This window comes from Pipistrellus hanaki, assembly GCF_964339955.1.
Source record: "Pipistrellus hanaki genome assembly, chromosome: 12".
In the NCBI taxonomy this organism is placed as follows: domain Eukaryota; kingdom Metazoa; phylum Chordata; class Mammalia; order Chiroptera; family Vespertilionidae; genus Pipistrellus; species Pipistrellus hanaki.
The window spans coordinates 35665185-35680331 of NC_140514.1; the positions used below are offsets into that span (position 1 = coordinate 35665185).

Consider the following 15147-nt stretch of genomic DNA (forward strand, 5'->3'; position numbering starts at 1 on the left):
CAGGAATTGAAACTGACCTCCTAGTTCATAGGTTGACACTCAACCACTGAGACACATCAGCCAGGCAAGCTGTAAGAATTTTTAAAACACTCAGTACCTAATTATTTAGTCAGGGACACTGATATCTTTTCCCTTAGATTGTTAAAAAATAAATAAATAAAATAAAATAAAAATAAGTAAATAAATAAATGACAACAGCCAACACAAAAATAGCCATCTAGTGTGAATGAATAAAAATTATCTTTTTATCAGATTGTCAAAAAGTGTAACGCATTTTTTGGTGTGCCATAGAATTTTAATGATTAGTTTATGTGTGCCATGAGGTGAAAAAGGTTAAAAATCACTGCAGTATAGTATTCTATGGAAGAAAGAGTTAATAGTCTGATCTCTTTTGTTCAACTTTATATTCCTGAGATTTTTCCACATTGTTGCAGAAGCTATAGTTTTTCCTATTCATTAGAATGTGGCATTTTGTTGAGCAAATATAGCTCAATATACTTAACTACTATACTCTTGAAAGGCTTTTGGTTTGCTTCCAGTTTGGGGTAATTTCAAATTTTACTGCTAAAAGCATTTTTATAAAATGTATCTTGATGCACAAATCTACGCATTTCCATTGGTTATATTCCTAGGAGTGGGACTGCTAGATCAAAACTCTTTCGCAAAGTGGTTGTACCATGTTATACTCTCACCAGCAGTATGGGACAGTTCCCCTGGTTGGGTCCTCTGGCTCTGGGTCTCTCATGGTCTACAATCAAGGTACATGCCCTTGACCGGAATCGAACCTGGGACCCCTCAGTCTGCAGACTGACTCTCTATCCATTGAGCCAAACCAGTTTCGGCTAACACTATCTTAATTCCTTAACTTTATAAGTCTCCATACGTGGTAGATACACAACTTTATGATTCTTTAAGAGTTTCTCTAATATCTTAAACCTTTTGCATTTCCATACATATTGTAAAATAAACTTGATATATATTACACATACAAACACAATCCTACTATAATTTTGAATGGCTTTGCATTGTATCTATAGATCAATCTGAGGACAGACATTGTAACAATATGAAGCTTCCCAACCTATGCACATATATTAATCCTTTACTTACTTAGGTGTCCAATTTCTTTCAAAAATATTTCATAACTCTCTGTAGGGTGGTTGAAATCTTTGGTTAAATTTGTTCCTAATTATTTGATACCCTGTATGCTACAATAAATTGTTATTTCTTTAAAACATCAATGTTGTTTGTTACTTATTCATCCATGCAAACAGTTGATCTTTGACTATTGACTTTGTAGCAGCTACTTTGTTAATCTAAAAATTTAATAATTTTTCCTACATGTTTTTGGGTTTTTCTATGCTGTTATCATCTAGGAAAAAATAGTTTTATTGCTCCCTCCCTAATCTATACTTTTTATTTCTTAAAAATACTAAACCCCACAATAATCTGAAAGAGCAATGTCCTGGTAAAACTAGCTGCAAATTCAATAAAAAAATCTGTCAGTGGATTAAATCTTTTCACCTCACGCGTTCTAACTATCAGTTATGCCCACACCATGGCCCCTCACACACTCCTTCCCAATCCTGCTGTCTGCCCAGAGCCCAGTAGGTTCAGGGGTCGGACTGCGCAAGCGCGCGCCAGCCTCACGTTCACCGCCCCGCCCCTCGCCGGACGCAGCCAATCAGCGGTCGCCTCTGCCAGGCGCGCCGCGGTCAAAAATGGCGGCGGCCGTTAGTTCCCGGAGGCTTTTCTGATTCCACGGCTCTACGCTTCCCGTGCAAAATGTGAAAGGAGTGGGGGGTCCTAGGCAATGAGTCGGCGAAGAAAACTTGGGGACAGCCCTGGCCCGAAGAGGACGCCGCGCCAAGCGGCGGCGACGGCGGCGGCGGAGGAATGCAGCTCGGTGTCCGAGTCAGGGAAGAGGCGGCTGCGGTCGGCCCGTGGGTCGGGGCCCCGCGGGGCTGGAGAGGGGGCTCAACAGCCCGTGCCGCAGCCAGAGCAGCCGTCGGTAGCCGCGTCCTGCGGTAAAAGTAACTCCGGGGAGGGAGACGTGGCCTCTCTGGGGAAGTTGGGATGGGAGGGGGGCGGGGTGGAGTCTACACAGGGTATTTTCTTTCTCTGGGCCTCTCCCCTTGTGAGCCCCAGACTTACCCGGCACACGTCCCCTTGGCCTTGGTCCCCGAATTTGAGCGCTGCTCCGTTAGGTTTGATCATCCTCTGTCGCTCCTGCCACGGGAATTAGGGGTGTGGGGTTCACCTGAAAGAGGGGGGCGGCTCAGGTCTAGGATGCCCCTCCGAGTCAGCGGTGCCGGAGCGAGGAGTAATATGCTGTTTCCCAAAGCAGTTATTTCCGCTTAAACTTTTTGCCCCGACTTGGTTTAGAGAAGGGACCCTCAGAAGAGCCATAGCTATGTGTATCCACAAAGCCTCTGGGATGCCCCCTCTCATTTTGCATAAACCGGAAGTGCCTAAGTAGGACTCCCCTCCCAGTAGGGCCCTGGAATATAGTTCATTCTGATCCGTTTTTGGTGTCCCATTTTTGAAAGATTTTTAATAAAGCATGGTGGGAACTGAGCCCCACACTAAAGCTGTTTCCCTGGAGCGTGTTCTCCAAACATGGCTTTTGTTGCCTTGACTGGTCTTCAGTTGACTCGCGTAAAGCAATGCCAGAATGAGCAAAAACAAATTTCTATAAATTTTAAAAGTGATGCTGGACAAAACTTTCCAAGAAGTGGGTCGCTAAAGCTTCTGGAAGTAATTGGTTTAAGCTGGGCAGAGATGGTGAATGCGGGCTAAACAGACTGTACTGTTGGGACGCGCTCTAGATGGTTGAAATGTATACATGACACGTGGTTCCCAAAGCCTCCAAGATCCAATGGAAATGAGTGGAGTGACATCCATAGACCTTTTAGGTTAATTTAAACTACTTACTGTTTATAATGTTAAATTTGGGAGGATTTTTATGTGAAACAAGCATTTCGGTTGTGAAACTATATTAAATCATCTCTGGGAGAAAATTAGATAATTGGACTATATAAAAAGTAATCTTGTTAAAAGCTATTATTTGATATTAGGATATTATGAAGCAATGCTTTAAAATGCAACAACTACTATTCTAATCTTATTTTATGTAGAAAAGTATGAAACACCAAAGAGAGTGCTGAAAATGGATTTGTTGTCATCTTCCTTCAATTCTCCTAATGATCCAGATGGACTGAATGATATCTTTTGGGATCAGAATTCTCCAATGACCAAACAGTTAGGTAATTTGCTATTAACATTTTTATCTGGGTAACTGAGAAATGATTAGGATTTAAACTATTGGATTTCAGTTGGGGGAACAACATCATGAATTTTGTACAATAGATGTTTTTTGAGAATCTTATCTGATTGTATTACTGTGATATACATGTGCTATCATAGATGTGCTAATTAAACTTGTTTTCTAAGAAATGAACACTATTTTAAAAAATATTTAGAAATGTGTTTCTTTCTTTAGGTAAAGGAAGAAGAAAAAAGATTTACAACACAGATAGTGATGAGATCTCACATATTGTTAATTGTATTGCTCCTCAGGTAAATATCACTAGTTTTGTAATTATTTTATGTTACTAAGTCCATGTACAGTTCGTTTATATGAGAAATGTCTTTATCTTTTACCACTCTCTTTGTAGAAACTAGAGCAGCAGATATAACAAATACATTTTTCTATTACAGAAATGCATATTCTGAAAAGAGAAACAATATAAAATTAGTAATTATACTTTTCTAAACATAATATCTTGTTTTAATTTTCAATTTAGATATTTTTATTAAATTTATTGGGGTGACATTGTATAATATGATCATGTAGGTTTCAAGTGTGTGTTTCTATGTTACAAGCTCTGTATATTGCACTGTGTGCCCACCAGCCAAAGTCAGATCATCTTTCGTCACCTTATTTTAATTTTCTAGAGTGATGATTTTGACTAGAGCTTTCTGTTTATTTTGTTTTTAGTATTGTTTAACAATATATGGCACCATTTTCAAGTTGATAAAATAATAGAATCAGACAATGAAAATTTAAATTTTTAAGGTTTTTATAAATGATTGGTAATTGTGTACTGACTGTAGCACGACTTTTCTCCATTAAAACTGCTCTGATCGCCTAAGCCAGTTTGGCTCAGTGGTAGAGCGTAGGTCTGTGGACTGAAAGGTCCCAGGTTTGATTCCGGTCAAAGGCATGTACATTGGTTGGGGGCACATCCCCAGTAGGGGGTGTGCAAGAGGCAGCTGGTCGATGTTTCTCTCTCATCGATGTTTCTAGCTCTCTATCTCTCTCCCTTCCTCTCTGTAAAAAATCAATAAAATATATTTTTTTAAAAATGCTCTGATCGTCAGCATTGTAAAATTGGGAAAAACGCTGAATTTGGAGTTAGTTCTCACATCACCTCTTGGGTCACCCTAAGCAAGCTACTTAAGCTGTCAGAACTTCAGTTCATTCAGCCATAAACTAGAATTACTTGTCTTGCTCTTTTTATTGAATTAATATGAAGGTTATATTAGATAACAAGTCTTTGTAAACTTTGAACACTATAAATACAAAGTTATGCTAAAGTTACTTATGTGTTAAAATTATAGTTAAATTATTTGCTATAATAGAATCATCTGTAAAAGTCTATTTTTCTTACACTGCTTGAGTGAAATAGAAATATAAATTAAAGTCAACCTCTGTTCTGAAGTTGACTTTACTTTCCTCTCTTTTTTCCTTATTTAACAAGTTTAAATCCAGAAAACATCCAATTTTTGCTTAGTTTCTTTTCTATAGGAAGTTTGCTATTTTTCTTTGACACAACCATGGATAGTGACTTATGTTGACCAAAAACAATAGATGGCACTTACCCAAATTATAGTTACACGGAATCAGCATAATCCAGGTGGAAAAGACAGGAAATAAAGCTTCTCTTGATGGCTATAAAACATCCCAAATTACAACTATGATAGTCAAAACAACTCTGTTGGTACTAGCTCTACATTCCATGTTTGGCTTGTCATAGAAATTCATTTTCCAATTCATTAGTTAAATAGAATTTATGCCATAATACTACTTACTTCATGAGTTAACAGTAGATCTTCATTAATTGTGAGTTTCACATGAAAGAAGCACAATAAAATGTGTTTGGGCTGGCCAGCCTAAATAGTGATAAAAAGATAGTTGAGTAAATTATTGGACTCTACCTAAGAGGGATGGAAATAATAGCTCACATAATGAAATGGCAACAGTATGCAAGTGGTAACTTGTGCATAAGAAAAAATATAGTGAAATTAGTTGCTTTTAAATGTTACCGTTTTCAACTGAGTACTTTTAAAACATAAATCTTTGGTAATACCAAGATTATTTTAAAAGCTTTAAAAAGTATTCACAAATGACATATTTATGTTGTTTATTTTTAGGTGAGTTAACCTCAAATAATTATTTATATCAACTTAATATTTTCAGAATTTATTATTTGAGGAAAATAAATCAACGTAGTTAAAGTTGTCTTTTCTACTTTCTTTTTCTCTCTTTTTTATTTATTTTATTTATTTTACACCTCTTCCCCCCCCCCCCCCCCCCCTTCTGCCAAAGGATGAAAAACCAACAACAGATTCCATGCTGGGCGTGTGGATTGGTGAAACTGCTATTCCTTGTACTCCTCATGTAGCGAAAGGAAAATCAAGAGCAAAATTCAGCTGCACAAAGTAAATTCAAACTTTTTAGTTTTTCCTGACATTCAGTGAAGTAAATATTTTCAATAATTGATTTGGTTTTGTGATTATATCAGAAACATTTCCTTAATTTTGACGTGTAGAATTTTGTACTTAAAATAATTACAATGTTTAAATTTTTAAGTTTTAACACATTAAAATATGTCAAATAACAATTGAATATTTATAACAACTCTTAGAACTTTTCTTATAATGTTTAACATTTTTGTCTAATAGGTTAAAAACACAAAATCAAGAGGAAGAACTTATGAAATTGGCTAAGCAATTTGATAAAAATATGGAAGAGCTAGATGTGATTCAAGAGCAAAACCAGAGAAATCATGATTTTATCCAGGTGATTTCAGAAGCAGAGACTTTAAATAATTATAAAGATAATGTACAGATGCAGTTATTACATGATATTGTTCCTGAAATAGATAATGCTAAAATAAAGAAGCCAGTGAAAGAGAACACCAAGGTATCTGTGGTAAATGATCAATATAACAGTCAGAAGCCATTTGACCAAAATGCTGAAGCAGCCTTTAATGCCATTTTTGATGGTTCTACTCAGAAGTGTAGTGGACAGTTAAGCCAAGATCTGTCAGATGCCTTGTGGAGCAGTGTTAATACTGCCTCTGGAAAGAAAAGTGCTTTGAAAGAGGAGAAAATCATTAGTAATGAAACTCAAGTTACTGAAAAACTACGAAACAAACCCCCAATGTCACTTTCTCATCAAATAGATACTCCTGGGATGACAAAATCATATGTCACTTCTAGTACTAAGGAGCCAGAAGCTTTTAATAAGCACATGGATATATTTGAGGACGAATGGGAAAACTTACTGAATAATGAACCTTTTGTTATGCAAAATGTAGGAATATCTGAACATTTTTCTGCTCCTGAAACAGTCCAGATGGTTGATCAAAAAGAAATTTGTATTTCTAACAGTAAAAATGGTAAAAGTAACTCAAGAATGAATATAAGTCTAGATGCTGAGTTTAGAGATTCAGAAGTTTTAGATGTTTCTTCAAACACACATACCAATAAATTGATAGATGCTAGACAATACAGATTTTCACCAAATTCAAATGATAAACCAAACCAATTACTATCCATTGGAAATAAAATGAAATTTGAGAAATCTTTTAATAAAACCATTCAAGACAAAACTCAAGATGGTGCAGTTGCATCCGATCCAACAAAAGTAAAAGAAGGTATTCATACTGAATTTATTTCTAATGTAAATACTTCTCGAAAAAAGTCTACTTTGAACACAGGATATTCTAATGAACAGAAAAATAAGTCAGTTTTTAATCCATTTAAGATGTCTGCTAATACAGATACTTTTGACTCTGCTGCTTTGGACAGTGCAAATCAGACTGATGCATCAAATATGGATTATTTCTCTGATGATTGGAATGACCCATCATTTGCCAATGAAATTGTTAAAACATGTCATCAATTAGAGAATACCTGGGAAGCTGATGATGTAGAGGATGACCTATTATACCAAGCATGTGATGATATTGAAAAACTAACTCAGCAGCAAGACATGAGAAAGGACAACAAGACATCAAAAAGTATACTTGACATTAATAATAGTTCCAAACATGGAGCCAAAAACAGGTTTACTACATCTAAACAAGGAAGTCAGTTGGTGCAATCAACGAATTTGAATCTGAGTGATGATATTTCAGCACAATCGTCTTCATTGACTGATACCTCACAAATAAATAAATCAGTGAAGATGCTAAAAGGGGAAATTTGTGGAAATTCTCCAAGTTTTATAGGTGCGACAACAAATTTGACTATATACTCTAAGAACTCAAATTGTCAGATCAATAATTTGCCTGTCTCTTGGAGTAATACTGATATTCCAATAGAACTGAATAGTTCCAAATCGGTTCTTATAAGAAGTTCAAGTTTGAATGTGAATTCAGATCATGTGAGTACAGAAGTAGCTACCTATGAGAAGAAATTGAATACGCAGCATCTGTTCCATGGGACCATAACGAATGAAGCTCAGAATGATCTTAACAGAACAGTTACATTTTCTAAGTACAGGTTTACAAAGATAAAAAATTCTCATGTTCTTTCCCAAATTAATCAAAATTGTATAACAGAAAGTATCTCTGAAACCAGAATTACACAGAATTTGGAGAAAAACAAAATTCCTATCAACTCATTATGTGGGAAGACTGTTCAACAGCAAGCTTTGATGAAACCTGAATCTCTGAAACAACCTTCAAAAGGTATGTATCAAATAATTTCCTTTGAAAGGTTATCTTGGGAAGTAGCCAAAGTAGTATTTTGTTGTTGTTGTTTTGAATTTGCATAACATGTAAAGTAAAAATTATGATGTTTAACTATGTCATAATGTGTTTTTTACTAATAATTATGTTGTGATATACAGAGTGGGTGATTTGTTTTCAAAAGACTGCATCAGATTCTTTATCAGCATTTAGTACAGTGACAAGCATGTAGTAGGCACTCAGTAAATACTTGTTTCATGTTTTCTGAATTATTTTGTGAAAAATCATACTTTAGAAATATATATATTTATATACACATATATACACATATATTACTGTGTGAGACTCTTTATGAAATATTTCATTGTTTTAAAACTTGAATAATCTTACTATGTTGAGCAGAACACTGAGGTGAGTAATATTTGAAAATGTAGGTCATTTTCATTAAATACCTCTTCTAGAATAATAGCTGATATAAAACTGTTAGTTATGATAATTCTAATTATTTATTCAGTGCAACCGGTCATCTTTCATTTCTGCCAGTTCCTATTTTCCCAGATTCTCATTTTCATCAACATGTTCTGTTGTTTCTACAACAAAAAAATATATCTCAAAATTGTCCATTTTTCTCACTCTCTACTATTATTATTCTTTTCTAAGCCAGCATACATTGACTGGACCACTGCAGTTCTTTTACCTGTCCCATTTCAATTCTAATCTCTACATAGCAGAATAACTTTTTACAAACAAATAGGTAAACTTCATTCCTATGCTTAATGACAGCCTTCAATAGCTGATTGTATTTCAAATAAAACAGTTCGAACTTGACCCTTTTATCTAAGGCTTAGGTTATCTCTCTTTAACCTGCCTGACCTCTTTTTTTTCCTTTACTTACTAAGCTTCAACTATACCAAAAGTCTTTCAGTTCCTCAATAAAAATAGGTTCTTTCCTAGTTCAGGAGCTTTGACTGCTATTCCCAACTAAAACTACTTTCCAGCATTTCACCCCCACACCACCCTTGGGTGCTTTTTTATCCTTTGGTCTCAAGTTTAAAAATTACCCTCTCACAGAGGCCTTTCTTGAACAATCTGTAGTTAAGTCTTTTCTTTGTTCTCCATCATCTCTTATTTCCTTCACCTTTTAAAATCACAATTAAATAATTGATTATGATCTTATCAGTGAGTTCCTTGGCCTAACAGTATCTGACACTTAAATATTTGAGTGAATGTAATGTAAAAGTTCTTTTACTCACTGATATCATAATATTTTTTAATATATTTTATTGATTTTTTTTTTTTTATATAGAGATGAAGGGAAAGGGATAGTTAGAAACATTGAAGAGAAACATCTATCAGCTGCCGTCTGCACGCCCCCTACTGAGGATGTGCCCACAATCAAGGCACATGCCCTTGACCAGAATCAAACCCGGGACCCTTGAGTCCCCAGGCTGACTCTCTGTCCACTGAGCCAAACCAGTCAGGGCAAGATATCATAATATTTTTTAAAGGGAATATGTCTGGCGAACTACTAGTACTTCTTAATGTCCAATACTTTATCATAGCCTTCCATCTGCAAATGCTATTTCCTTTGCCCGGAATAGTGCACCCGCATGTCTATACCAAATCTGCCAGGCCATTTTCCATTTGCTTTTAAAAATACAATGTGTTTTTAACCACCTTCAGAATGATTTACATTCACTGTCTCTGGCTTACTCCAATACCTAGTGCTAATTTTTGTTACAGTATTTAGTATATTCACTTGCAATTATAGATTTTCTTAAATTAGTCTCCCTCACTTGGAGCTAACATTAGACTCATTTGTTATGTATTGTAGATTAGTGCTAATAGGAGAAAGTTTTTCATTTCTTTTAACATTAGATCTTTCTTTTCAGTTTAGAGTCTAGATAATTAATGTTTTTGTTGGTATTATTGTTAGAATTTTCCTATTTAAGTGATCCCTCCTCTTTAAAAAAAATTATAAGTCCTCTATTTCTCCTTTCCCATACCATTTCCCAGGAAAAGCCACTGGTAACAGTTTGGAATACATCATGTAACATTTTTGTATGTGTATAACAATGTGTGTGTGTATATTTATAGATTTATCTAAATAGATGGAATTATATGTTGGATAGCCCCTATTTGGCAATTGGTTTTACCTTTACTTGATATATAATATTATAACTTTCATTTCCTGTTAGTACATATAGATTTGCTTCAGTCCTTTTAACACACTGTATAGTACTTCATTATATGGATGCAACAATTTATTTAACTGTATCTATTGATGGAAGTGTAGTTTGGCTATAGTTTTTTACATTACAAACAATCCTCCAGTGAATATCCTTCTACATAAATTTCTGTATACTCTTGAGATTATATCTGTTACTGAAAAATTAATGAAGGAGAATGTTTTGAATTTTGATGGCTATCACCAACTTTTCCCCAAAAGTTACATCAATTTATATTCTTATCAATACTGACAAATAATATATCTCTACATTATGGCCCAAGCTAGATATTTTGAAACTTTAAGAATTATCATTCTATGCCCTGGCAGGTGTGGCTCAGTTGGTTGCATGTCATACCATGCACTGGAAGGTTGTTGGCTCGATTCCCAGTAACAGCACATGCCCGGTTACAGGATGGATCCCCAGTAGGGGGTGTGCAGGAGGCAGCCAGTTGGTATTTCGCTGTCACATCCATGTCTTTCTCTCCCTCTCTTCCTCTCTCTGTAAAAATCAATTTAAAATATGTTAAAAAAAATTGTTAAATCTATAACAATTTAAAATATTTATATTCAAATAAATGTAATTTATTGACTCATACTCCCCAAATGAATACATTAACATATAATTGTAATTCTTTTAAAGACTAAATCTCTAGAATATTTGAGTTTTCCCAAAACTTTTATCTGCTAATCTATCTTTGTTATGGATGAATAATCTGCCTTTTAATTTATCTTATAATTTTTCCTTTGAGTTGATTTATAGCATCTAATATTCCTTTTTTCTAATGTTTTTTAATTGACTTGAGAGAGAGAAAGAGAAATACCGATTGGCTGCCTCCCCTAAGCACCCTTACTAGGGGTCAGTACTGCAACCTGGGCCAGGAATCCAACAGGAAACCTTTCAGTGCGTGGGACCGCATTCAGCCAACTGAGCTGTGCCAACAGGGCATATATTATATAATATTCAATGAATATTAAACGTGTTAATATTTTCTGTTGTTTATACTTCCTTTTACTTTGTTATGTAGTAAACTGCTCTCCAGCACATGTCTGAAACAAAACCCATTTAAGAACCTCATTCCTGGAAGGCAAGGTTTGGGAACCTGGCCTGTCCAAATCTACCCTATGTGGCCTGTTTTTGAACAGCAGCATGCTAAAATGCCTTTCACTTTATAAATGGTTGGAAAATCAAAAGAAGAAGAATATTTTGTGACTTTTAAAAACTATAATCCTAATTTTATTGTTCCTACACAAATTTATATCTGAACAGAGCTACATCATTTGTTTATATATTGTCTGTGGCTGTTTTCATGCTGCAATGACAGAGTTGAGCAGTTAGATTAAGAGATTATATGATCTACAAAGGTTAGCATATTTACTTTCTGGCCTATTACAACAACAACAACCAATTTGCTGACCTCTGCGTTAGATTAAGATTTAGAGTCACTCTTGCTTTGTACCTTGCAATAGTTTGAGACTTTGCTATGTATTTTTATTGCAGATTGAGTTAAAGGAAGGGCTGATGGGAGAAATGGATGACTCTCTCTAAATCAAATTTTCATGGTGTGACTTTATTATATCCTTTGAAATTATTTTCCAGAATATCACCAAGCCAACTGTAAGGCCAATTTTAGGGAGCTATGTTCTTTTCTGTCGTCATGGATTATTAACCTGTATTCCTTCCAAACTTATGGTCAATTGAATGTAAACTGTGTGTGCATGTATTCTGAGTTTCTTGTGTTTCTCAGGCTTGAGGCTAAAATATTAGATAATTAGTCTAGCTGATTTTAAGTATCTTGTATCTTTCTGTAAGGAAAAAAAACTACACTCTGAGATAAATAGTTTAGGAAATAAAAGACATCAGAATCATTAGGGAGTTTATTCAAAATACACATCTCTTAACCTGAACACCGGCTCCCATTCAGATTATACCAAGAAAGAAAAGGAAACAGATGACATATTTTAGACATATCTCCCTTAGTTAACAAGAGAAATGTAACAAATTCTGAACCTTTGTTTAGATGTCAGTATAAATAATATTTTTCTGCTGATAATATAGATTCTTATTTAATTATCTGAAAGGCAGATTTTACAGCATAAACAGTTTTACGAATACAATACAAGGTCATTTAAAGATGTATTATGGTGATGGTCTTAATTTTAAAGCATTTAAATGAGGAAATAAATTTGCTATTTAAAGCTTTATTTTTGTTAATATAATCTATTATATTAACTCAAAGTGACCTAACTATTGAATTAAATTCATTATATTAGAACTCAGTATTTTGGCAGAGATAAAATTGGATGTTTTGTTAAAATAGAACTTTCCTATTTCCATTGGTTTAATTTGAAATATTATTTTATAGTGTGTTTAAAGTATGCATAAGAATATACATATATCAGAATACTTTATATTTTTATATATTAAAAAGACATTCAGATTGGATAATTTATTCATATATTTTGCTTTTTAAAATAATTTTCTGTTTATATAAACTGTGTCCTCCAAATAAAAAGATAATACCTGACAATGAGTTACATGTTTATTGACATGCTGAATTTCATTCTATCATAATAAAATATTTCTCCTGAATGGCTGAAATGAAATCATGGATTTCTCTAGAGGTGAATATGAACATACCTTATCTTAAAAATACATTATTTGAAGTATTGGTATCTCATTTAATTCATTATATTTTAACTATTTTACATTTAAAATCTGTCTTTTAAATGTGTTATAGAAATTAGATGTCATTCACAAGAATTACTTGCTGGGTAGTCAAAATGTACCATTTTTAATTAAATGATTTTTATCACACTGAAAAGAGGGCATTAAATAGGGACAGATTTATCAATGATTTTTTGTTTTCTTTTGGCCTACAGCATTATTTCTGTACTTAGAATTTCACATATGGTAGTTCAGTGTGACTTAATAGTCAAACCAATGTGACAACTCTGGGTAATAAAAAAGTAAAAATTAAAACAGATCTTAAGAATGACTTTATAGGCTGTAACACTAGTATCTGTGTTTTGTTTAATTTTTCAGAGGAAGAAGAGAAAAATAGGAAGTATTCTCCTGAAGAAATTCAGAGAAAAAGACAAGAAGCATTGGTTCGAAGAATGGCCAAGGCCCAGGCATCATCTGCAAAGGCAGCTCCCACTTAGTGTGGCTCTTTACCGAAATGGTAGTTGGAAGACTTAACCAAGACAGTGGGTACCTATCGATGATAGGAAACATTGTTTTTTATTTCTCTGTGAGAAATGTAATGCTGAGTTATAAAGCATGGACTTCTTTATTTAATAAATCATGATTGCATTGATCAATGAAACTTTCCTTGGAAATGTATGTGAAAATAATTCCATGTAAGTTTTGGAAAGTTAACAGTTATGTAATGGAATTATACAGAAAAAATGAGATCTATTTTTTAAATACTGTGATTTCAGGGGATTGTCAAAAAATAGTTGTCTAGTTTTTTATTTTAATAGGGCTTTTTTCCTAATATAAAGCTTCAACCTACTAAGTTAAAGGAGACAATTTTTTAAATATTTTTACTTTTAGTAATTGTTCCTTTAAGGTTTTTATATGTTTCTGAAGTTTACTTAATACTTTCACATTCTTAGGAACATGATTAGAGGAAATTACTCAATTTATTTGTAAGAAAATTATTGTTTTCAGTCCCTAGTCTGAAATAGATTTGAATTCGAATTTTCTAAAAATTTTTTCCACCATTTTTAGGGAAGATGCTAATTTAAGAAGTTTCTTTTGGAAAAAAAAAAAAAAGTGAGTTGGCTATATAAATAATGTAGCATCGTTAACATTGAAAACAGAAGCTTTAGATATCATTTGATCCAGCTTTATTGTATAGATGAAAAATGAATACTGTATTCTGAAAGTCACAAGACAAATTAAAACTGTGCTGGAATTAGAATTTTTAAAAATATATTTTTATCAATTTCAGAGAGGAAGGGAGAGGGAGAGAAACATAAAAATATCGATGATCAGAGAGAATCATTGATTGGCTACCTCCTGCATGCCCCCCACTGGGGCCTGAGCCCGCCACCTGGGCATGTGCTCTAACGGAATCCAAGCATGACCTCCCAGTACATAAGTTGATGTTCAACCACTGAGCCAGCCCAGATGGGCTAGAATTATTTCTTGCATCCTAATAGATACCTAAACAATTGTACCATTTCCTGCAGAACATTAGTACATAAGATAACTTGTTTTCATATTAATTATTTTATAGTCTAAAACTGAAAAAAGTAAAAGTACATTAAGGACTGTTTAAATATGATGCTCATATTTTGTGTTAAAGAATAAATCATTCTAGGGTATAATTTCTGGTTTTCTATAACTGTAATTTTCCCTTGATTAACTTACTGACTTTGTTAATTTGTTCTTTTTCCGTTACTCTTCTTTTTTCTTTTTGCATGTTTGGAATTTGCTAGGCCAGAAGTAATTGAACCACGACCTCCTGGTTCATAGGTTGACACTCAACCCCTGAGCCACACTGGTGGGCTACAGTAGCTTTATTAACTCAAAAGAATGTCACAATGGTACAGTGCACTAAGGTATAATCTTATAAGTGCTCAAATGGCCAGTCTTTATTGTTTCACACATTTTTAAAAAAATATATTTTATTGATATTTCACAGAGAGGAAGAGAGAGGGATAGAGAGTTAGAAACATCAATGAGAGAGAATCACCCATCAGCTTCCTCTTGCACACCCCCTACTGGGGATGTGCCCGCAACCAAGGTGCATGCCCTTGACCGGAATTGAACCTGGGACCTTTCTGTCTGCAGGCCAACGCTCTGTCCACTGAGCCAAACCGGTGTTGTCTGTTTCACACATTCTTATAGTCTAATCACTATATGCATACTTTGGCACAGAGTTATTTTCATCAATCTCTTGACAACTATTAACCTACTTTTGCTCA

At 34.3% G+C, this 15147-nt stretch overlaps 1 protein-coding gene across 3 annotated transcripts; it reads left to right on the forward strand.

Annotated features, from left to right (window-relative positions):
- The first annotated feature begins 1693 nt into the window (after positions 1–1693).
- On the forward strand, positions 1694–14590 carry ETAA1 (ETAA1 activator of ATR kinase). 3 transcript variants are annotated; one of them, XM_084900861.1, is made up of 6 exons: positions 1694–2027; positions 3138–3266; positions 3503–3579; positions 5612–5724; positions 5968–7982; positions 13256–14590. In XM_084900861.1, exons 1-6 carry the CDS (start codon positions 1814–1816, stop codon positions 13372–13374), a joined length of 2667 nt encoding a protein of 888 aa, XP_084756987.1. In that variant the 5' UTR covers positions 1694–1813; the 3' UTR covers positions 13375–14590. The 3 variants fall into 3 exon arrangements, with proteins under 3 accessions (XP_084756987.1, XP_084756986.1, XP_084756988.1); XM_084900860.1 differs by having other exon boundaries at positions 1701–2033; XM_084900862.1 differs by lacking the exon at positions 13256–14590 and adding an exon at positions 11711–12774 and having other exon boundaries at positions 1701–2033.
- Positions 14591–15147: the final 557 nt, after the last annotated feature.